General features: G+C 34.9%; 1 protein-coding gene across 6 annotated transcripts in view; it reads right to left on the reverse strand.

Annotated features, from left to right (window-relative positions):
* ASCC3 (activating signal cointegrator 1 complex subunit 3) overlaps positions 1 to 25754 on the reverse strand; it is a 379520-nt gene that overhangs the window by 285816 nt on the left and 67950 nt on the right. For 5 of the 6 annotated variants that reach the window (XM_074187239.1, XM_074187240.1, XM_074187241.1 and 2 more), the window contains exons 9-10: positions 14268 to 14468; positions 13671 to 13811 (exon numbers count right to left, since the gene is read on the reverse strand). The exons of the other annotated variant lie outside the window; for it this stretch is intronic. In XM_074187239.1, coding sequence (XP_074043340.1) covers positions 13671 to 13811; positions 14268 to 14468 — 342 coding nt within the window. The remainder of the gene's footprint in view (positions 1 to 13670; positions 13812 to 14267; positions 14469 to 25754) is intronic. 6 annotated transcript variants of the gene reach the window in all.

The following is a 25754-nucleotide window of genomic DNA, read 5'->3' on the forward strand; positions in this document are numbered from 1 at the left end:
GCATCATTCAAGTCTTTATTAGTTAATAAATAGTCATCCCTTCCACAGTACATAAGTTATGGGGAGCAGGGTTCTAGTCATATAAAATTTTATGATTTTCCCTTTATACCAGAAGAATCTGAATTATAGGATTAAAAGATAAAATATGTTGATATTTTACAATTATACACATATTTTATGCATTTCTGAGTTTCTAAATTTCTTCCGTGTCTATATGCTGCTCTCTTTGTGACAGCTCTGGCATCCACAAAACTCCTCCAAAATTCTCATTTAATTTCTTATTGCCTACTCATAATATATTGAAATTGTTATGGGAAAAAATGCAATTCTATTTTTGAAGGTTCAAAGTGCCATTTCAAATAGGTTTGTTGCATAGTTAAATTATATTTCTAATGTTTTAATGAAAAGCTGAGAAAACTTAAGATGAAAATGGAAGGATGATGATCTTACTCTGTTTATTACATCACAATATTTTTTTAAATTTGTATATATCTATATATTATCACTTTCTGGAAAAAATACAGTCTGTTTAATAATTAGAAATCACAAAAACTAAAAACAAGAAGATTATCTAACCATTTATAAACTATCTTCAATAATAAGTGTTTTAAATTGCTTTATAATTGTACTCTACATCCATGGGAAATGAATGACACAAAATAGAACAGAAAATGTTGGACAAATCTAATAAAGGGGGGGAACCTAATAAAATATGCTTTTTTTTTAATACAGAAGTGCATTCAAATGAACCATCTCTCTGCAGAGGAATACTACTCAGCAGGTCCAGTAGCAATTCTGAAATTTTTAGAGCTAAATCAAATATAATTGGACTTCTGAGTATCTTTATATTATAGTTGGGGTAAGGGTCTGACATTGTTTGCATAAACAATAATGACTGCTTTTTATATTTTAAAATTTATGATGCCTTTCTGATACAGCAGTTCATAAATGTGTAGATTTTCTTTGTCTATATTTTAATGTATTTTACAACAGACATGAGATTCTGTGATGATCAAAGTATTTTCTAGCTTATTAATAAAATGAAATTCCTTAAAAAAGTATGATCTTGTTAACTTTTATTAATAACATTACACAATGTAAAAGTAAAATCTATCAATGATTTAAAATATTTGTTTATTTGTTATTATTAAATAATTCACTGACTAAATTCAATTTAGCAAACTAGCACTTTTATTTATCATTTCTTCATTTTTCCAAAACTTTCTAGTTAATATTTCATTATTAGTATTTGTATATTTTAGATAGTTGACTTTTTGTTACGTATAACAGTAACAGAATCTGTTAACAAGTCTGAAATACTGAATATGAATAAGAATCATTAGCATGAAAATAAAATTCATTAGAAAAATAATTTTCAACAATAGAAAAAACTTTGAAAATAGTATCAAAGATGAGTTTTGTTGTGTTATCAAACATTAATACAAATCAAATCCTGATTCTGATACCAGGCAATCTTAGGATAAGTTATTTGGCTTCTCTGAGACTCATTTTCTCCATTTGAAAAATACGGTAACTGGAATATTCCTTACAGACATTTATAACTTCAAATCTATGACCTTACAAATCTCAAAGTTAAACAACTGATAAGTCAGAGAGAAGCAACACTAGCAACATAATATAAAAAGTGAGCCTAATTTCTGTACAAAAATAATAATTTACCAAAGAGTAATTAAAATTTGTTTTTCATTAAGATCTAAAAAATTTATGTTGATATGAAAAACTGATTTATGAAGAAAGTGTATAACATCATTTCATCTTTTTTCTTTCTCTACTCTCAAGATACTTAGTTTAGGCCCTCATCATCTCTCAAATGGATTAATTGCTTGCTGCAATAGTCTACTTGTCTCTCAATTTATATTAATTTTTGCCCTTTAATCCATTCCTCAAATGAATAACTAAATCTCTCTTTCTAGAGCATGGGTCTGACCATGTTGCCTCTACTTTCTTTCTTTGTTTGGGGGGGGTGGTGGTAAGGCAATGGGATTAAGTGACTTGCCCAAGGTCACATAGCTAGGTAATTATTCAGTGTCTGAGGCTGAATTTGAACTCAGGTCCTCCTGACTCCAGACCTGGTGCTCCATCCACTGCACCACCTACCTGCCCCTTTCCTCTACTTTCAAAGCAGCAAGAGTTCTCTATTACTAGGCACCTGAAACCTTCCAAAACCTGACTCTAAAATTCTCTTTCCAAATTTGTTTCATACTATTCTGCTGCAAGAACTTTACATTGTGACAAAGTAAATTGCTGCTTGTTTGCTGAGTTTAGAATTCTTTCCCTCACTTTGATTTGTGGAGATTATTCTCAGTAATAAAAATGAATTCCCTCTACCTTTCAAAGTCTAAACCTCACTTCAAGGCTTATCCAAGGTGGCACCTCCAGGTCAATAAATCTCTCGAGCCCACTGCAGTTATTAGTGCTCTGTTCTTCATTATATTAGTTCTTTTTGTATGTACTACATACCAAGGAAAATTTAGTTCCTTCAAGGCTTGGAATAGTTATTTCATTTTTGTCTTTTTTTATATCTCAGTACCTCCTTTACTGAGTTTTCAAATCAACTATAATTTAGTAAAACTATTAATAACTAAGGTCCTATATGCCTTCAAACAATAACATGTACACTGAGTGCATCTTTGAGGAAAAAATTAAAAAGGAATAGCAATGATTTAGCTTTGTGTATCTTTATAGTCACACAATTGACTAAAAACATGCAAAAAAAGATATAAGATCCGCTGTGCTTATTCTTGGTGACATTTCATTCAATATGACAAAAAATTGCCTAAAAAATTCTCCTACACTAAGGGGTGATTCCCCTACTTAATTTTCCCCACATTTAATTCTGTGAAAAATATTCAGTCAGAGTGGAAGAGGGATTTCTCAGATAACATGAGGTACTCAAGATAAGTGTAGTCAGAGTGCTAAATATAGTTGGATCACTGCAAAACCTCCCAAAGGAAATCTACAATCTCCTTTGGTTTATCTCTCCAAATATATAAAATCAACTTGATGAAGAATGCCCATTTCAGAATTCAAGAAATTCGGTGGGAAGGACAATATTTTAGAACTTGTTCATTAATGTACATGGATAATGATCTGGGCCAAAATGGAACAACTTGAGGAGGATGGGTTATCCTAATATTGGGAAATTATTCAAGGTTCATAATGACTGCAAACATCTCCCTGAAAGAAAGCCCATTTTAAAAACAACAACAACAACAACAACAACATTCTTTCTCATAATGTGGTAAAATTATCTTCAAAATACTAAGTTAAAGGCTAGACCAAAAGACAGGAAGAAAGTACGTTGTAACTATCAATTTTAGAAGAAATCTTTAAAAAAGTATTTCCAGAGACAATTATGAATGGAAATAAAAAGGTTTGGTGATGTAGCAAGAGCTACAAATCTGTGGATAACTGGCTAAACATACAATCTGAATTGTTGCTTGTATCCCTGCAGATAAGTAAAGGGAATAAACTATCAAGAGACCTATTGGATAAGAGAGCATAGTTGGGCTATAACCTGCAAGACTGGAGGGAGTATTTTCCCTAATGAAACCATAGCTATATCCATAGGTGTGCTAGAGCCAAATTGAACCAGCTCAGGAGAGCTAAATATTAAATTTTCTGTGTGAACACTTACTCCTTGGGAATCAGTAGCAATAAAAATCAAGGACTGATTTGTTGTGTTGACTGTCTAAATTTAATAATACAGATGAAAATTAAAAGTATGTCATGAATAGATTTTCCCTCCCAGATTGCTGGTTATTAAAGAATTACCAGCACTAGGGTTCCAGATATCTAACAAGACATCAAGTAACAAACAATTACTATGTACCTATTATATGCTAAACAGGCATTGTAAGGCAATGGGGGGGGGGGGTTCCTAGATATAATGAAACAATGGTTTTTTTCTCAAAGAATTTATATTCCACTGAAGGAGATACATTCATATATAAGCAATTACACCATAATTTAGAGAACTGGAAGGAACTAGATGACGTGATGCTCAAAGATGGCTTCATGTAGAAGATAATATTGGAGCTAAGTCTTAAAAGAAAGAGAAAAATTCTGAGGAAAAGGGGGAAAGAAAGAATATTCTAGAAATGGGGAGCCATGGATGTGAGAAGGAAATTACCACATATGAAAAACAAGAAAAAGATAGTCTGGCTAGAAAATATTGTAAGATGTGTTGAAAAGTATTAAAATATTCCCAGCACATGTCATAATATTCTGTTGTTCAGTAGTCACTGAACAAAATAAATGAATTGAACAAAGTAGGGTAAATTTTATTATGATTGCCTTTAATTATATCTAAAGTAAAATTTCCACTTTGTACATGTTTACAACATAAAAGCATGAATATAGTTCACACTAAGAAATTCCTTCTAATAATTTTAGCAAGCAACTAGATTAAAATAATGGCAATTTGTTCAATTTCTTACTCCAGAAATACTGAACATAAAATTGATGAATAAATAATATAAACTTAGGATTTTCTTAAAAACATAACTACTATTAACACACTGATAAAAAGCAATGAAATATCTTTTGTTTCTTTTTTTTAAAGATTTTTTGCAAGGCAATGGGGTTAAGTGACTTGCCCAAGGTCACACAGCTAAGTAATTATTAAGTGTCTGAGATCACATTTGAACTCAAGTTCTCCTGCTCTATCCACTGCACCACCTAGCTGCCCTAGCAATGAACTATCTTGTACTTAATTCAGGAATTCAATTTTTTCCAAGTTCAGATTCCTAAACAGAACGGGAAGATATATGTTCCACTTTTTTAAAAATTACTTATCCATGATAACATGATTTTTATAGGAGAAAGCTAATATGTAATGCATACATGAGCAGCTAGATGTCACAGTGGATAGACTGCCAGCACTGGAGCTAGGAAGACAGCTGAATTCAAATCTGGTCTCAAACAATAACTAAGCTGTGTGATCCTGGACAAATCATTTAACCATATTTGCTTCAGTTTCCTTATGTGTAAAATGAGCTAGAGAAGGAAATGGCAAACCACTCCAGTATCTTTGCCAAGAAAACTCCAAATGGGATAATAAAAATTTGGACACAAGTGAAAGAAACAACTGAACAGCAACAACAAAAAAATACCTATATTTTCTAGAATGAGTGTATATTCTATAAAGTTTGTAGTGTGGCATAATACAAAGAGGATAAGAAGTTATTTAAAAAATACAGTTTATTGTCCAGCTCTGAATTTAGCCATGCATTCTTTAGATAATTACTTAACCTTACTAAGTCAACGTACTTTGAAGTTTTTAGTGAAAAAAGATAGAAGTGAATCTTAATTCTTATAGTTTCATATAAAGGTTGGTTACTACTGATTTACTTCAATTCAAAAGCTTTGTATCTAAAATGTCTAGAACTCTACTAAATATAAGACAATATTAGTAAATCACTTAGGACAGTAACTGGCACAAAATATCCAGAGAGATGGTAGGCATTTTAAAAAGAACTGGTGTTCTAAAAGAACCAGTTTTCCCCAAAACAAGTTCTGACAGTCTTTTCTCACTAGTTATTTGAGAAGTAGAGAACAAATTAATGCATAATAGGCAATTATTAAATGTTTACTCTGTGCAAGACTTCATTGAATAATGATAACAACAACAACAACAACAATAATAATACTGTGCTGAATTCAGAATACCAATAGTAAAGTAGTAAAGACCTTGGCTCTCAGGTTCACATACTAATAGATCTTTCCACTGTAGGTCTGATGGAAAGTTCCCATGGCATTTCTGCTACTGAAACCATATCTGTGTCTAATATAGAACCATCAGATAGTGCCAAAGACTATGAACTTTTTTTTTCTAGGTCTTTATTAGTTTTACTTGATAAAAAGATGGGCTGGCTGCAGCATCTACAGAAGCAGTACCCACTGGTATCTCCACAGAAATGAATTCCAGAAACAATGCACACTGGGGCTGAGGGGGGAAACAATGTTTAAGGGTCATTGTCATTATTCTTACAGCCCTTGGGCTTACCTAGATAACTGATGTGGTTGACTTTTGAAGTAGTAAGGAAGGTGGTCCCCTTCTCCATAGAGCTATCTTTCCTCAATAATGGCAGTGTGAGTCAGTTTGTTAGCAAGGATGGTAGTCTAGGGAACAATACCCAAGACTCTTGGGTTCCTGGACTATAACTATCAGGGATGAGGAGTAGTGGTCACGATGATGACAGTGGTTTGACTCACTGGCAATATGACCTGATTAAAGCAATAGAAAAATAGACCATTAAGTCTCTGAAGTGGGAGCCTACATCACTAAAGGACTTGGAGACAAATTCAGGGGGTGCAAAATCAATCAAGAGAAAGCTGAAACAAGCATTTATTAAGTCCTTACTACATACATACATACATACATGGTAGATACTATGCCAAACACTCAACCTCTAAATGGAAGCCACCTCAGGTTTTAGTTCCAATACAATTTACCCACCTCCAAGTCATTAATTTAACATTTCCACTCCTCCAGACTTTTGGCCTTTTATGGCCAAAGTAAACCAGTGAGAAAAAACTTGCATAACTTGTTTTTAGAAAATCTGGACTGGTTCTTTTAGATCACCAGTTCTTTTTTAAGTGCCCACCATCTCTCTGGATAGTTTGTGCCAGGCATTTTTCTTAGATTATGAACTCTCCCTTTTTATTCCTTTACTTCTATCTCCTAAGAGCAATTATAAGCAAAAGAATAATAATGAGCATTTAAGAAGCACTTTAAAGTTTCCAAAATGCTTTATATGTTAACATATTTGATCCTCCCAACAACCTTCCAAGGGATGTGCTGTTATTATCTCCATTTTACAAATGATGAAACTGAAACACAGAGTTAAGTAACCAGTCCAGGGTCACATAACTTGTATCTACCTGAGGATTTGAACTTGGGACTTCCTGACTCCAAATTCCTGACTCCAGTATCATACCACTTAAAGATAATCCAAACCCCTGCATAAAAATGTGTAGATCTGATTGGGTAAGATCCCCTTTACTTGTCACCCTGACAATCCACTGCATACCTATATCCAGTACCGTCCTCCCCACCCCCACCCCATTACCTTGTGGCAGTTCCATATATATTGGTTGGTTGATTGGTTGATTATAAAATGAGTAAGAGTCTTCTTGTCCTCCAAATCTAAATTTTCCCATTTCTGTCAAGGGTACCACTATGCTTCTAGTTTTTCATGTTCTCAAAGCTTTGGTATCTTTGATTCCTCATTCAACTGAAACCACTTTTTTCAAACTTACCAATGATCTCTTAATTTCTGTCTCTTCTCAGTTCTTACCCTTTTTTGATTTCTCTGAAACATTTGACACTATTATGAGTCTTTCTTCCTGGGTACTTCTAATACTAGATTTCAGAAGATTTTAAAAATCCAAAGGTGATAATTTTTTTTGTCCAAGTTTCAGTCAAAAAAAATATTTATTTAGTGTCCAATATATGCCAGATACTGTGCTAAGCAAAAGGGAGACAGAGAAAGGCAAAAAACAGCCCCATCTATAAGGAGTTCATGGTGTTGGAAGGGAGGGCAGTGTTAGGAAGAAGGAAAAAGACACAAAATGCAAAAACAAAACAAAAAACAACTATGTACAAACAAGCCATATTCCCTCAACAGAGGGAAGGCACTGGAATCATGAGAAAATGGAAAAGGATTCCTGTAGATGATGCACTTTTATATGGGACTTTAAGAAAGTCAAGAGGTACAGATAAGATTATATCCATAAGGATCAGTGAAAAAACCTTCATTCAAAGAGGGAGTGTCATGTTCAAGAAATCTCAACGGATGAAAAAGTGTCTTATCAGACATACATAGACTATAAATTAACAAATACTTTCAATCTATAATTTTTCAAATAAGCAAATGGGATGGAACTGGATGGTAGAAATTCTGTCCTTCCAATTGCTTCTTTGATTCACCAGCAGGTGACACCCTTTGGCTAATTCAAACCACCTTAGTATAATAATTAATAAATATTTCTTTCTAATATATTTAACTATGATTCAGATAAATGGTTCAGTCAATGCACAATTAATTTGCCTTACATGATTTATACATTAAATCTTTAAGTTTGCATTTGAATCTGCCAAACATAAAAATGCAAATTCAGGAAGTACAAATAATCAAATATTACTAATTTGGATAAACTTTTAAAGTTTAAAATAAGTGGAAAAGTATAATATTCAGGAAAAATAATTTTGGAGTAATTATGGGAAGTACAAAACATTTACAAGCCAAAAGAATTAAAATTAGCTGATCTTTCTCATTTCATAAAATAAACCAGATAGATTTCACAGAATTTGAGATTTGGAAGGTACCTCAGTAGCTATTTTGTCCAACCTATATGAGAAGGAAAATATATTATCACACTCCAAAGGAATATTCATTCAAATTCTGCTACTATACATCCAAAGATTCTACTAACTACTACTACTACTACTACTACTACTACTACTACTACTACTACTACTACTACTACTACTACTACTACTACTTTAGGCAAACCATTCCACTTCTGAACTCCTCTCTTTTGGTAAGCTTAAATTTCCCTTTTAGCTTCTACCAACTGCTCCTGCCCTCTGGGGCAAAACGAAACGATTCTAATCCTTCCTCCACATAAGTCTATTTAATACAAGAGTCATATCTTCTCCATTTTAACAGTTTTTTCAACTAATTTCACTATTCTGACTGCTTTCTTCTAGACCAAGTAGTTTTTTTAATTTTTTGGTCTCAGGATTTATTTACACCTCCTCCTTTCAGAAGTGTCTGGTGGGTCCGGGGGCGGAGCCAAGATGGCGACATGAAGGGATCCAGTCTTAGGAGCTCTCTGATAAAAACTCATAAACTAAGGACTCTAACTAAACTTTCAAGAGACAGAACCCACAAAGGGACCCAGTGAGGCAGTTCTCCTACTCAAGGTAACCGGGAAAAGAGCAGAAAGGCTCTGCTCCCCGGGGCCGGAGGGGTGGCCTGCCAGAGGGGTGGCCCGCCAGAGCCAAAGAACTTCAGCCTCCCAGAGGCAGCCCCAGGGTGCTGGGAGCCGAGGCTCACAGCAGCAGGGGAGTCTCCTGAGTTACACCCCGGGGAGCACCGGGCACAAAGTGGTGGAACAGCAGGGAACCTCTGCCAGAGCGAGCACCTGGAGCCCAGCCCTCAGGGCACACAGCCAGGAGCTTGGTCTTTCCACAGCCCAAATCCAGGAAACAGAAGCAGGTGGAGCCAGTAAGCAGGAGCCCGCAGGGCATGAGCCCATTGAGCTGAGGGAGGGGAGTGAAGAGAAACTGCAAGCTCTGTCCTCTGCCCCTGGAACAGGACTCTGGGGCTCTGACCACATTCAGATCCTGATCACAGTCTAGGCCCCCCCATAGAACAGCAGGGCTCCCCCCACCTCAGCCTGTGGCAGAGGGGGGTGCTTATGGTCATTCACAGACCAGGAGGGAGGACAGAACCTCACACACTGAGACCCTTGTGGGAGTGTCCCAAAAGCTCAGGAAGCACCCCCAAAAAACAGGCTTAGGCTGGGAAAATGAACAAAGAAACAAGAGGAAGACCATTGAGAAATATTTTGCAAATGAACCCAAGAAGGATCAAAATACTCAGTCTGAAGATGAGGAAGCACAAGCTCCTGACATCTAAAGACTCCAAGAAAAACAGAAATTGAGCTCAGGCTATGATAGAGCTCAAAAAAGACTTTGAAAATCAAATGAGGGAGTTAGAAGAAAAACTGGGAAAAGAAAGGAGAGAGATGCAGGAAAAACATGAAAATGAAGTCAGCAGCTTAGACAAGGAAATCCAAAAAAATGCTGAAGAAAATAGCATGCTAAAAAACAAATGGATAAAACAGTTCAAAAAGTTACTGAGGAGAAGAATGCTTTAAAAAGCAAAATTGGCCAGATGGAAAAAGAGATAAAAAAACTCTCTGAGGAGAATAAATCCTTCAGACAAAGAATAGAATTCAGGGAGATTGATGAATTTACCAGAAATCAGGAATCAATACTTCAAAACCAAAAAAATGAAAAATTATTAGAAAATGTGAATTATCTCATTGAAAAAACAACTGATATGGAAAACAGACTTAGGAAAGATAATTTGAAAATTATTGGAATACCTGAAAGTCATGATCAGGAAAAGAGCCTTGACATCATTTTCAAAGAATTACTACAGGAAAATTGCCCTGATATTCTAGAAGCAGAGGGCAAAATAGAAATGGAGAGAATCCACCGATCCCCCCCGAGAAAGAGATCCCAAAAAAGCAACCCCCAGGAATATTATAGCCAAGTTCCAGAACTCCCAAGTCAAAGAGAAAATATTACAAGCAGCCAGAAGGACACAGTTCAAATATCGTGGAGCTGCAGTCAGGATCACACAGGACTTAGCAGCAGCTACACTGGAAGCTCGTAGGGCTTGGAATACAATATACTGGAAGGCAAAAGAGCTTAGAATGCAGCCAAGAATGAACTACCCAGCAAGGCTGAATGGCCTCTTCCAGGGAAAAAGATGGACTTTCAATGAACCAGGGGAATTTCAAAGGTTCCTGTTGGAATGGCCAGAGCTGAACAGAAGGTTTGATCTTCAGATGCAGGACTCAGGTGAAGCATGGAGATTGGAGGAGAGGGGGGAAATATGAGGGACTTAATGAGGATGAACTGCATGTATAGAAAAATGATACTGATAATATTCATATGAACCATCTCAGTTAATAGAGCAGGTACAGGGAGCTTTTATAGTTGAAGCACAGGAGAAAGCTGAATTCGAAGATAAAATATGGTGTAAAAATGGAGTCAATAAGAAAAAAAGGGAAATGGAATGGAAGAAAGAAAAAGGAGAGGGGAAATAGTCCAAGCTATTTCACATAATAAGATTTTTTTTTTATTACAATGAGCTATTGCAATGATATGGAAGGGGGGAGGCAAGGGGGAATGAGGGAACCTTTGCTCTCATCAGAGATGGCTAGGAGAGGAAACAGCAAATATACTCAATGGGGTATAGACATCTGGAGTAAGAAGGAGGGGGGAACGGGGGAAGGGGTGGGGATGTGAATAAAGGAGGAGAGGATGGACCATGGGGGGACAGTGTTCAGATATAACACATTTTCTTTTTTTACTTCTTGCAAGGGGCTGGGATTGGATGGCCTGCCCAGGACCATAGGGCCAGGTGGATTCTGGGCCTAAGGGGTGGTATGGGGGCTCAGGGCTTCTTGGCCCAGGACCAGGGGTCTGTCTGCTGCGCCACTCAGCAACCCTACAGCAGAGTCAGAGTGAAAGGAGAGAGAAAATAGAGTACATGGTAGTGGAGAAATAAGAAAGGAGGGAGTTACGATCAACAATGGCAATGTTGGAAAAATATGGAAGTAACTTTTGTGATGGACTTATCATAAAGAATGTGATCCACTCACGACAGAGTTGATGGTGTTGGAACAAAGACTGAAACACATTTTTTGTCATTATTATTTGGGGGAGGGTGCAGGGCAAGTGGGGCTGGGTGGCCTGCCTGGGGCCACATAGCAGGGTGATCATTGGCTGTCTGGGGCCGGATTCGGACCCAGGTGCTCCTGGATCAAGGGCCAATGCTCTGTCTGCCACCCAGCCACACCTACTATTATTACTATTTTATTTTATTTTGGGTCTTTTTTTTTTCTTCTTTTTGGTTTTTGCAGTGCAGTGGGGATTGGGTGGCTTGCATGTCACATGGCTGGGTGATTATTGGGTTTACGAGGCTGGATATGGACTCAGGTGCTTGTGGCTCCAGGGCTGGTGCTTCGTCCATTGCACCACCTGGCCATAGCTACAATTATTACTATTATTTTTTTAATTTTAATTTTTTTTCTCCTCCCTTTACTTTTTTGCCCAATCAAGTTTATCTATATTCATGAGGGGAGGGGTATTTTGTTTACTTGTAAACAAGTATATTTTATTAATGTAAAGAAAAACATTTGTACAAAATGAGAATTAAAAATAAATTAAAAAAAAAAGAAGTATCTGGTGGAGTCTTAATTTCCATTTTGCTCTCTCATACTGGACAGCTTCTTTTTTATTTCTTGAAATATAAAATATCATTTTGGTGGCTTTCAGATAGTCCCATGATTCTTAAATAATTTCTCCTTTATCTATTTTCCAGGTAAGTTTTTTTTCCCCCATGAGATAAATGACTCACTGGAACATTTTTTGGCTTTCCTAATCAGAATTCAGTCTAGCATACTTTCTGTGGTGCAGTAGTAGAACAAAGGGAAAAAATGCTACAACTTGAATCTTCACTCCTCAATTCAATTCAATCTGTTTTAGAATGTTGTTTTAGTTGAAGTATATGAAAAAAGTCTAGTTTCACACTAAGACAAAGTTGGTAAAGGGAAGAGTATATTAATAGGCAAATAACATCTTAATAATACTATTAGTTTTCATCTCATGGAGACCCTACCCTTTTGGAGATTCCCAGAAGCCTACAGACCACAGTCTGACTATACTATCTATTTTATACTTGTAAAGTTGATTGTCTAGTTGTGCCTTCATCTTATTATGATAAGGCCAATGTTTTAGTTTCAAGAGTTAGCAAACTGACCTGAGATCCAAACGCTGCCTTTTACTTATTGAAATACAACTTTATTTTAAAATGTAGCCTACAAAAACAGCCTCCAGGAAGAATTTGGTCCTCAGTCATAGTTACCCTACTCCTCAACCCTGTCCAGATTCTCTTACATTATACCACCCAAGATATGAGGCATCCTTTTCCCTTTTATGTCATCAGAAAATCTGAGGAGTATACCAACAATATCTCTATCAAGCTCATTGGTGAATAGATTAGACAGGACAGGAGCAATCACAGATTCTTAATGGTATTCCACTGGAGGTCTCTTACTACAGTGCCATTGAAATCTTAATAACTACTCTGCAACTGAAAACTCTCTGATTATATGTCATCATCTAATTAATATCTCACCATAATCTCCACAGGAGCACTCCTTCTTTGATGTTTCCTCAGTACTTATACTTGGATTGTGACATTCAATCTCCTATAAATTGGCTCATATTTATCCCCTGGTTGCTATCGGTATTTCTAGAGTTAAAGAGTATAAACTCTTTTAAGAGAAGTTTTATCTTTTACTCCTTATAATTCAGATATATTTCTTTTGAATGAATGAAAGCATGAATCATTGAAATTTTTTCACTTTTTAGATGAATATGCTTCTACTAAACTTATAGGAAACTTAAGATAAAAATAAGATCCTTTCAAAGCACTATATATTTCCTTCTTTTGATAATGATTCATACTGTTCTCATATCAACAACTGGTTCTCTAAATGTTTCAAATAAAAATATGAAAAAGTAAACAATGAGGAAAGCACAACTGGGCACTATAGATTACAATGTGTCTTGGACATGTACATTTGGAATTTGGGAATATGCTCAAACAATAACAAAAATATAAGCAACAATCTGCAAGAATAAAACAAACAGTAAAAAAGGGTTGCATCATATAGATAATGGGAGTTACAAGAATTAAGAACTTTTAAAAGCACCAATATATTTAGGATTTATCTGATATATTTCATAGGCACCAATACTGGCCTTTCTTTTCATCACATTTATACAAGGAAAAAGTAATATACTCTTTAAAACAATTCATAATACCTTAACATACCTGTGTTCTCAAGATTTCACCTTTGGACAACTGCATGTCACCAGTCAATTCTTTCACTGTGATGCCCAATGGTTCCAGACGCTTGCTAAAGTAATTTGTCATTTCAGCTGCTAAAGCCTTCATTGGAGCAACATACACTATCTGTATGAAAAGGACACCAGCTTGATAAATGAGCTAAAGCCACAACATCATTTGTTTCACAGCAACCAATACAAATCACAATTTATTGTGAAATATGATTCTAGGCACTTCAAGTGAAAAATCTTAATAGTGATATATGAAAAGTAGTTATCTTTGCTGGATAAGTGTGCGGCTGTTTAGAAGACAATGGATTTTGTTTATACAGTCTCATCACTTTGAAAATTGGTTATGCTTCAAAGCTAAATGTAATAGCTTTTTACATGGGTAATAAGATTTTTCAGATCACAAATAGGGACCAGTTTAATCTCAATGAAGTAAATCAAGCAGTATTGTTTCTGTAACTTCAGCAAGTACAATATCCTTGAAAACTTTTGGATTTCATAAAATATGTGTAACTGTTTGATGGGTTTAATCTTATAATTTCAAATGTTGTTCTTAGGTTCATTAATTTCCTACCTTAAATTCATCCTTTCTGATAACACCTTGCTGAACATGTTGTCGAATTTCATGTAAGACTGTAAGCATGGCAATGTTGGTTTTCCCAGCTCCGGTGGGTGCACAAATCAGCATGTTTTCATTTGTGTTGTAGGCTGTTTCAAATACTATTGACTGGATTCGGTTGAGTCTTTTCACTCCCTTAAAAGCCAACTGGCCAATCTGAATAAAGATATACCCCCCCACCCCACAAATCAACATAATGATTTCCAGATCAGAAATAAAGAATTATACATACACATTTCATTCTTTTTTTTTTTTATCAAAATAACATTACTTCTTACTCAGCCTATTAGCATCCCATTAAATTTTAACTGAGGTAGTATACTTTGAGATGCCAGGAAAATAGTTTGCAACTATGAAACATAAATTCTAGGCACAATAATGGTATACTGAAGCAATGAGAAATTTAAGAAATAAACAAAAAAAATTCTCTTAAAAAAGTATTTTTAAAAAATCTTTTAAAGGGTTTTCTAAGAGGTAACACTGGATATTATTTTCATCAAAAAGTTTAACTTCCATAAAATCACTTACTAATTATGTAGAAAAGAGACAAGGACAGAAAAGGATGGCATAAAGACTGGTTCAGGAATATGCTGCTAGATTTATCTTCCTATTTCACCACTTTGTTCATGTCATTCTGCTTCTCAAACTAACTTCAACACTCCCCATGGCATTATTAATCCTATAGCCAGATATTTAAGGACCCTTATATGAACCCAATCTCCCTATTGGTTAAATAACTTTCAATTAGTACACCATTAGAATTTGAGAGGTGATTTTGAACCCAGGTTCCTTGATTCCAAATCCAACATTCTTTTCATTATATTATGCTGCCTTTCATTTGTATTATAAATTATAAACAGCTTCTAATAATTTGAAATATCTTCATTTACTACAAAACAGTGAACTATCTTGTATTTTATTGCCAATTATGGATTAAGAAATTAAAGTCCAGAGTGGAAAAGTGACAATCAAAGTCAACACAGTTAATAAGGGTCAATACTCTGCACTGAAGCATACACCTTTATGCAGATGAGGACATTTTTCTTTTCTTTAGTTTTATCTGGCTTTTTAAAAATTATGACTGAAAACATCTGAATTTATGTAACATTAAGAAAGCAATGAGTTTAAAGATGATAAAAAAAATCACCTTCACACCTTAAATTGCTATTTTTTTCTCATTAATCCATAACTGTAATTATCATATGTAACCAATGGCCATCTCAATGTGAATGCTTTCTAGTTCATATGAATTCTATTGCTGTCAAGTATCTCAAAGACTTTAGATCACATGGATGTTAAAGGTCACTCTGGTTAGCTCTTCTCAGCTGCCAACTCATTTCCCATCATAATCATTAGCATTTTATTCGACTTACATGAAAGGCTAATTAAAAAGTTGGTCTTAGTTTTTCTTTATAACATTCAAGTGGCCTTGTATTTATCTACCTATGTCCTTTTCTCCTACATGTAAAGTAAAAAAGAAGTGAAACCATTTCAAGGTACTCTGAGCATATGAAAAACTCCAAGACAATTCTTCTGGAATCTAAACATTATCAATAAATCTTTCTATGTTTTAACCTTCTAGTTATCTGTTTTGAAAGGAAGAAGTTATTCCATCATTTTAATTTCCATTCTCCAGATCATTTCCAGTTTAACTATATCTTTTTCAAATGTGGAGCAGATAAAATTGTGCAGACTACATAATAGTAAAATTAAGCTGCTTCTTTTGTTCTCCCTTCCGACACCTCTCCCCAGGCAGATGAACAACTTTTTAAAATTTATAGTCTTAAAAAGATTCTTGATTTAGGTTTGGAGTTTAAGTAGGTGCCTTACAACACTTCTTATAGTATCTATCAGAGATGATAGATACTTTCCAGATTCTGAGGCCTATCTATAAAGAAGGATCTCCTAATTTATGTACAGTATAATAGCAATTAGCACACTAAGCAATTATGTACGTTATAGTCCAAAACCTCTAGTGATGGAATCACAAAAACAGTGATGGAATCAACCCAATCATGTTAGCAATAGTAATGAATTAGAAAAATTCAAAACACAAAATTACAAATGAAAAATGTTAATTAAGAAAAAATTAAATTGTTAAAAATCCAATTTAGTATAAAAATCATTAATAGATAATTTGATTTTTATTAAACAAAACTTAAAAAATAATTCACAGTAAACAAAAATTCACAGTAAATGAAGAGGAAATAATAGAAATTTGTTGGAAAATAATACACTCAATTACATGCCAACGAAACTTTCAATTTAATAAATACTTAATACTTAAAAATTATAACTTTAACAGAAACAAAATTTTTTTTAAAAAAATCTCATAAACAGCTATAATAGCATTAAACCTTAAGACTAAAAAAGACCAGATCCCCACTGACTTAAAAGCAAATTCTACTGACAATTCAAATTAATTCCTAAGTTATATAAATTATTTGTGGAAACCAAGATAGAAACACCTTAATCAGACTCCTTAGGGTTTGATGCCCAAAACAAGAAAGGATAATGTGTATAAAGAATACTACAAACAATATTATTTCTTAAAATATTAGCCAAAAGACTGCAACGTACTCAAAGGATCTATAGAACTACAGATCAAAAGATCTATCAGCAGTTCAATTCATACCATGAAAATATGGATACTTTAATAACATAAAACATTGGAGGTGGAGCCAAGATGGCGGCAGGAGAAGAGTCTCTCCTAAGTGCTGTCTCCAAAATATTTCAAAGTTCTTAAAATTATGACTCTAAATTTTCAAGAGACAAAACCCATAGAAAGATCCTATGAGGCAATTCTCCAGGCCAAGGGAACCTGGAAAATAGTGGAAAAACTGTGTTCCACAGGGGTTAGAGGGGCGGCCCCGCCAGAGTGAAGAAACTTCAGCCTCCTGGGAACAGCCCCAGAGCAGCTGGGAGCAATGGCTCCTAGCAGCAGAAGTGGTTTCCTAACCTACATTTCAGGGAGAACCAAGCACAACTTGCAAGATAAGCAGGGAGACCTCTGCCAGAACAAGTAGATGCCCAGGCCCTGAGCATGGTTACAGCATTCAGCACAGCTGGCAGCCCAGGTCCAGGAAACAGAAGCAGGCCCCTGGAGCCGGCAAGCAGGAGCCTCTAGGCAGTTGAGCCTTCAGTACTCAGGCCACCAAAGGTAAGGGAGTAAAGTGAGACTTCAAGGTCTGTCCTCTGTCCCTGGAACAGGACTGACCACATTCAGATCCTGATCGCAGTCCCATAGAACAGGGACCTCTCCCCCTCAGACCCATGGCAGAGGAGTGTGCTTGTGGTCATTCACAGAACAAGAGAGCAGTCAGAGCCTCACACATTGAGGTCCTTGTGGGGGTGTCCCAATAAAACTCAAAAGCTCAAGAAGCACCCCAAAAACCAGGCACAGGCTGGAGAAATGAGTAAGCAGGGGGAAAAAAGGAACCTGACCATAGAAAAATACTTTGTCTATGATCCCAAGGGTAATCAAAATACTTAATCTGAAGATGAGGAAGTACAAGCTTACGTATCTAAAGACTCTTAAGAAAAATGGAAGATGGGCTCAGGCCAAGACAGAGCTCAAAATAGATTTTGAAAATCAAGTGAGGGAAGTAGAAGAAAAATTGGGGCAAAAAAATGAGAGAGATGCAGGAAAAACATGAAAATGAAGTCAGCAGCTTAGTCAAGGAGATCCAAAACAATGCTGAAGAAAATAACATGTTAAAAACCAGCTTAGGTCAAATGGATAAAACAGTTCAAAAAGTCATTGAGAAGAATGCTTTAAAAAGCAGAACTGTCCAGATGGAAAAGGGGATAAAAAAGCTCTCTGAGGAAAACAAATCCTTCAGATGTAAAATGGAGCTAATGGAAGGTGATGACTTTATGAGAAATCAAGACACAATACTTCAACACCAAAAGAATGAAAAATTAGAAGAAAATGTGAAATATCTCACTGAAAAAACAACTGATCTGGAAAACATATTCAGGACAGATAATTTAAAAATGACTGAAATACCTAAAAGTCATGATCAGAAAAAGAGCCTTGACCTCATTTTTAAAGAATTCCTACAGGAAAATTACCCTAATATCCTAGAAGCAGAGGGCAAAATAGAAATTGAGAGAATCTACCAATCTCCCATGGAAAGAGATAAAAAAAAAAACACCCAGAAATATTATAGCCAAGTTCCAGAACTCCCAAGTCAAAGAGAAAATATTACAAGCAGCCAGAATACAATTCAAATATCATGGAGCTGCAGTCAGGATCACATAAAACTTAGCAACAACTACATTACGGGCTCACAGGGCTTAGAATAGCAAAGAACTTGGAATGCAACCAAGAATCAACTACTCAGAAAAACTGAACATCTTCTTCCAGGGGAAAGATGGACTTTCAATGAAACGGGAATGTTCCTGTTGAAACAACCAAAGCTGAACAAAAAGTCTGACCTTCAAGTACAGGACTTGGATGAAGCATAGAGAGTGGAGGAGAACGGTAAATTATGAGGGACTTAATGATGATGAACTGTATGTATTACTGCACAGAAAAATGATAATGATAATACTCATATGAACCTTCTCATTTAATAGAGCAGGTAGAAGGAACTTTTATAGATGAAGCACAGGAGAAAGCTGAACTTGAAGATATATTGTAAAAACTGAGTCAATGGGTAAAAGGGAAATGTACTGGGAGTAAGAGAAAGGAGAGGTAGAATAGGCTAGGATATTTCATATAAAAGATTTTTTTTTGCAATGAACTTCTGCAATAATATGGAAGGGGGGAAAAGGTGAGGGGGAATGAGGGAACCTTCAGTCTCACCAGAAATGGCTCAGAAAGGAAACAGCATACACACTCTATCAGGTATAGACATCTAGAGTATAAAGGAGAGAAGGGTGTGGATAAGGGGAAGGGGGGGGTGGGTAATAGAGGAGAGGGCAGAACATAGGAGAGAATGGTCAGATATAACCTATTTTCTTTTTTAGTTTTTGCAAGGTGCTGGGATTGGGTGGCCTGTCCAAGACCATGGGGCCAGGTGGTTGCTGGGTCTCTGGGGTGGTATGTGGGCTTGGGGCCTCTTGGCCCCAGGGCCAGTGCTCTGTCTGCTGTACCACTCAGCTACCCCTACAGCATATTTTAAAAGAGGGGAAAGAATGAAAAGAGTGGGAAAATATAATAGAGGTAGTAGGGAGGAATGGATAGAGACTTACAATCAGCAACAGCAACTGTAGAAAAACATGGAAGTAACTTCTGTGATAGACTTATGATAAAGAATGTGATCCACCCGAGACAGAGTTGATGGTATCAGAACACAAACTGAAACACATTTTTGCTTTTTCTGTTACTTTATTTCTCATGAGGGTCTATATTTTTGTGGGGGAGGTGGGTTTTATGTTTTCTCTTACACAAGAATATTTTAGTAATGTATAAATAAAAGCATATTAACCAAAAAAAAAAAAAAGGAAAAAACTGGGGGGATAGGAATTCAGGGAAGCATGAAAGGATTTGCATGAACTGATGCTGGGCGAGATAAGCGGAGTCAGGGGGACACTGCACATCCTAACAGCAACAGGGGGTGGGGGGGTGGGGGGTGGGGGTGGGGGGTGATCATCATCCTTGCTGGACTTGTTCATTCCATCAGTGCAACAGTCAGAGACAATTTTGGGCTATCTGTGATGGAGAATACCATCTATATCCAAAGAAAAAAATTGTGGAGTTTGAATAAAGACCAAAGGCTATATCTTCAATTTAGAAAAAAAAACACATTATCTTGTTATGTAATTTTGCTATCCCTTATACTTTATTTTTCTTCCTTGGGGACAGGATTTCTCTCTCATCATACTCAACTTAGATCAATACATACCACGGAGACAATGTAAAGACTAACAGACTACCTTCTGTGTGTGTGTGTGTTGGGGGGAGCAAGAATAAGGGTAAATTTGTAAAACTAAAAAAAAAAAATAAATAAAGTCTTTCATTAAAAAAATAAAGGAATAGGAATTTTTTAAAAAAGGAAAAAGTAAAAAACATTAAACTGAAACTTGCTGCCAATAGTGCTACCTGAATAGGATGAAGACTGCCCATCTCCCCCATGCTTATTCCAGCATGTTTGCACCAAACCTAAAAGATGATCACATTATCAAAGATAAAACTATTTTAAGGCCCTTCTTCTACTCTAGAACCACATAAAATGTAAGCTAGAAATCCATGTGCCACAAAGCAAGGCCAAGACCAAGTACAACTGTAGACTGCTTCACTCAAAAGATCAGCAGTGGAGAAAGAGCCTGGTCCTCAGCAGACAGCCTCCAAATCAAGACCTAAAGCTAGAAAGTTGAGTAAACTGAAGAAAACACTAACTTGTATCGCAAAGTGATTAAAAAAATAAATACTGATCCTCAAAAAGGTGACAGTAACCAAGTAAACCACTATAAGCAAGACAAAAAAAACTCTAGAATATCACAAATGTCTAGAAAGAAGGAAGAAAAAGATAAAAACAAAATAAAAGCTGTGAAGGAAACTAAAAGGTAAACAATTCATAAGAGAGTGGCAAATCTTACCTTAAAAAAACATACTGCCACAAAACAATAGTTTAGTTAGACCATTTAGAAATCTCCATGAGAGAGAAAAGAAAAATACTGGAAAAAAACCCAAAAGACTGAAGGATAAAAGAGAATGCAAAATATAAGATATTTTTAAACTGACATGAAAATAAGTTGAGAGATAAGCATTTTTCTGTTAAAAGAAAAAAACAGCAAGGACACTAAATTCAAAAGATTTCAAATCAAACTGTCCAAACCATGGGCCAAAGTAAAGACACAAAGAATCCATGAATAACCTTGTAGAAAGCCCAAAAGAAAGCACACAAATCAAGAACTTTCTTTTAAAAAACAACAACAAAGAAAAAAGATCTGGCAGTTTCCACAAGAAACCAGAGTTCTTGGAAGACATATTCCAAAATGCAAATGAGATAATTTTATAACCAAGAAGAGCCTAAACTGAAAAGCTAAACATGATCTTAATGGAGGAGGATGGGGAGGTAAAGGGGATAGGAAGAGACAAGTTTCTAGCATTTACAATTAAAGGAGCAAAGGATCAATTTACATTTTAGATGTTTTTTCTTTGCAACTGAAAGTTTTAGGATATACTAGCAAAATTATAAAATAAGAGAAGAAACAAGTGTCACTGTCTCTAAATAGTAATGAGGAAGCTCAATAAGAAAAAACTTGAGTTGGACTAGTCCCTTTAAATATTTTAAGAGTGTGCATGTGTATGTGCATGCATGTTTGTGTGTGTGAGAGAGAGAGAGACAATAAAAAATGTACAAATGTGAAAAAAAGGGGAAAATGGGATACAACTTGCTAATTCTCAAAACTGGTGTCTGTTAAAAGAAAAGCAAGCAAACATGGAAGAAAACAATTTTGAAAGACTTCATACATAGATGGACCAACTCTGTCTCCAAAAGTCTTTGATGAAGTCTATTCTGTCTTTCTAGCAAAGAGATGATAGACATAGAAGTGCAGAAACAGAAATTTTTGAATATAGTTACCATGAATGATTCTTTTATTTGGCTATACTTCCTTTTCACAATTTTTTTCTTTTTCATCCTTTTGATTTTTAAAGAGGAGAAAATGTCAGGAAGTAGGAAGAATGAGGAATAATAGTGATGCTAAAAAGGGGGGGCACTGTATATTCTTTTTTGAATGAACAGAAGAAAACACAGATTCAGAGAAGCAGAAACAAGCAAGATGGTAGCTTAAAACTCACTAAGTATGTAATATACATATATATATATATATATATATATATATATATATATATATATATATATGTGTGTGTGTATATCAAAATTCCAAAGCAGTAATAGTAGGTATTTAAGGCCTCAAATATAACCTTTTGGAAATTATCATGCTTGCTGATGTTTTTCTAATTAAGAATAATAAAGACAAAAAATAAATTCAATTCCTAGTTTGCCATCAAAGCTAAATATAAGCACCACTTTCTACATAAAACCTGTCTTGATCCCAGCAGCTACTGCTTTCACTCCAAAATTACTTTAAAATCAATATATTTAATATATACTGATATGCAAAGATGTCTTTCCAGATGGAATAAAAAGACAGAGATTTCATTTCTATCTTTTTTAGATCCAACAGTCAGTATAGTCCTTTGACACAAACTATATGAATGAACTGTAAAATGTAATTGCAATGTTCACTGAATGATATGAAATTGATCAAACCTGAATCTACTTACACTGCTGTATTTTGTATGGACAAACTTTCTATTTTATAAAAATAACATAACAGTTGAGCAATTCTGAGGCAATGTTATGAACTCAATAAACTTTCCATATTATTTAGTTGTAATTGTTAAATTCTCATATCAAGAAAATATTTAACTAGCTAGGACAAAAATAATTAAAAATAACCCACTTGCTATAAATTGTATACAATTATTTTGTCAATTGATTAACTAGTATTAACTTTTGAACTGACAGTTTAGAACTGCAGCAAGGACATTGTATGTGCTCAGTAAAACCAAAAATAACAGTAGTTTGGTATTTTTCTAATATGTTTAGGCTAGTAAGTCATTTTATAAACATTAACTCATTTGATCCTTTCCTGAAAAACATGTGAGATAAGTGTTACAGTGTTTTTATCCACATTTCACAAATGAGGAAACCAAGACAAAAAAAAGTTTAAATCACATAAGTAATATAGTTAGTATCTAGGGCAAGATTTGAACCCACATTTTTCTGAAATACATGTACCATAGCATGCTGCCATTTCACTATGTAGTCATCCTCAAACAAAAGCTAGGGTATACTTTAAAAGAGTTTAACACTAAGTATTTGAAAAAGAAATCATTAAATATCTTCATAGTGAAACAATGCACTACATTTTATTAACATTTTCACATATGGCTGTTAGCTAAAGCTAAACTCAAACGTGATCCCTGAGATGAACCTGGGTTTAATTTAGTCAACAAAACAAACTTAAAAAAGAAATATCTAATTCATTTAGCTTCCTTGAAAAATTAAGTTCTTCCAGCTATAGGAATTTTCAAGATAACTAAAACACAACCTTTTGAATACTAAAATATTTTAAATATATGAAGTTTTGACATTCCTCAGTAACACTGGGAAATTTAGGATTCTTAACCTCTAAAAAAGTTTTAAAAAATCCAAGAAGAAAACAACAGTGCTTCATTTTTCTAGCCCAAGACTACGAATTCTGACCACAAAGAATTCACTAAGAAATCAGCTGCAACTATGCTGTTAAGATTCCAGCAGAATCTGAGGTTCATCATATGACTGTGGTCCAGTTATGGACCTAGAATCCTGTCACATTAAACTTTCAGACCCTCATACCTAGCTGACCAGAGTTGAGGACAGAAACTCTGTTGGAGCTCCAGGATAGGCCTGAGATTGTGTTTTTGAGATCCAAACAAGTATATGGAGATGCAAAGACAATACTGCTCTAAAGCTTAACACTTTGGGAACAAGAAAGCAAGCAAAAGATTTTTTTAAAAAGGAAAGAAAAATATTATAAATGATAGTATCAGAGGAAAGAGCTGGAAAAACAAAAACTCTGAAACAATGACTTAAAGGAAAATTAATGGTTTGGTAAAGAGTTTCAAAACACCACTCCAATTAAGAGAATCACTTTTTTATAAAAACAGTAAGAAATATTAAAACAAAGTTAAAAAAACCTTTAAAAAAGAAAAAATTTTCATAGCAAAAGCAAGTGTCCTGGCAAACATGCCTAGAGCTAATTTAAACATCATGGGACCACTAGAAATCCAATCTTACACCCACCACACACAGACACACAGACACACAGACACACAGACACACAGACACACAGACACACAGACACACACACACACACACACACACACACACACACAAAGTCCCAAAGAGTATCAACATCATATTTCAAGAAATCATGAATGAAAAGTGACCAAAATTCTTATATGTAGAGGGTAAACTGAAAAGACAAACATTCTACCTGGTAGCTCCTGAAAGAAATCCCAGAAGAAAAACTTCGCAAAACATCAGACACAAAATCTGATCGAACTAAAAAATACTGCTAGCAGCCAGAAAGAATTCAAGTACTAAGGAACCACAGTCATGATCACATATGATTTAGCAGCCACCATTATAAAGAAGAAGAGAACCTGGAAAGTGATGATCAAAATGACAAAAAGATATGAATTTATAACTAATAATAATTTACTCACCAACACTGAATAGATTCCTATAAGTAGGGGAAAAAAGGGACCTTTAATGAAGCAAGACTTCTACTTAAATCTGATAAGACTCAGTTAAGTAGAAACTCTGAAATACAAACTTAGAATTCAAGAGAAATATTAAAGGGTAAATCAAAGTGAAAAGAGACCATACCATTTTAGATATTATTTACCTTGTAACAGGAGAAAATAATAAAAATATGGTCTGGTCTTATTATATTTTATTTATATTTATATATATATATATTTTTATATTATATTTTATTATTATTCCTTAATAGGAAAAAAAAGGAAAGGGAGGAAAGAAGAAAAGAGATGCAATACAGAAGACATGAGGAAAAAACTTGCAGGAACATATTTCTAATCAGGATACAATCTAAGTAGAAGAGGAGAGGGTAGGCTCTGAACTTACTTTTATATGAGCCAGATAAAGGAAGGCTGAATACAAAGTTTTGTATAAACATACATTCAGCTAACTAATGAAATAGGAGAGAATAATGAGAAGGGAGGAAAAGACAATGGGCAATGAATGGATTAGTCATAATCAAAAGAAACTCAAACTTCAAAGGATGAAATGTTAAATGGGGTTTTAAAAGGAAAGAAAATATTGATCAAAAAAATAAATTAGGTACAACACATCAAAAAGAAAATGAATATATACAAATCAACAGTTGGTCTCTGTTCACTAAAATTCTAGAACCCCTCTTCACATATTCTACATTCCAGACAAACCCAATATTTCTAAAAATCAGCATTCCATTCTTTCCTCAGTGTAAAAACTGTACTCCCAAGCCTAGAATTATCTGCCTCTCTCCATTTCTTAGAATTCTCAAGTCCCACAAGGTCCAGCTGAGAAACTATCTCTACCATGAAGCTTTTCTTCATCTCAGTAGCCGTTACACCTTCTTTTTCCTTTTATTATATTTACTTACATGTTGGGTCCTCAGTAGAAATCAAGTTCTTCAGAGTTTTAGATAGTACTGCTCTCATTTTGGTTTTTCTATCCCTAGTGTCTAAAAATGTTTTGTACATACTCATTTAATAAATGTTTATTGAATGAACAAATGACAAGATACAGGTTAAGAGTTAACTTTCACACTTAGGTACACAGCAACAATTTATTAAATCATAGGCTTTATGCTACTTCACAAACTATATTATTTTAAAAGTTAAAAAATCTCTTTAAGGCAAATAAAAACACT

Source organism: Macrotis lagotis, chromosome 5, assembly GCF_037893015.1.
Source record: "Macrotis lagotis isolate mMagLag1 chromosome 5, bilby.v1.9.chrom.fasta, whole genome shotgun sequence".
NCBI lineage: Eukaryota > Metazoa > Chordata > Mammalia > Peramelemorphia > Peramelidae > Macrotis > Macrotis lagotis.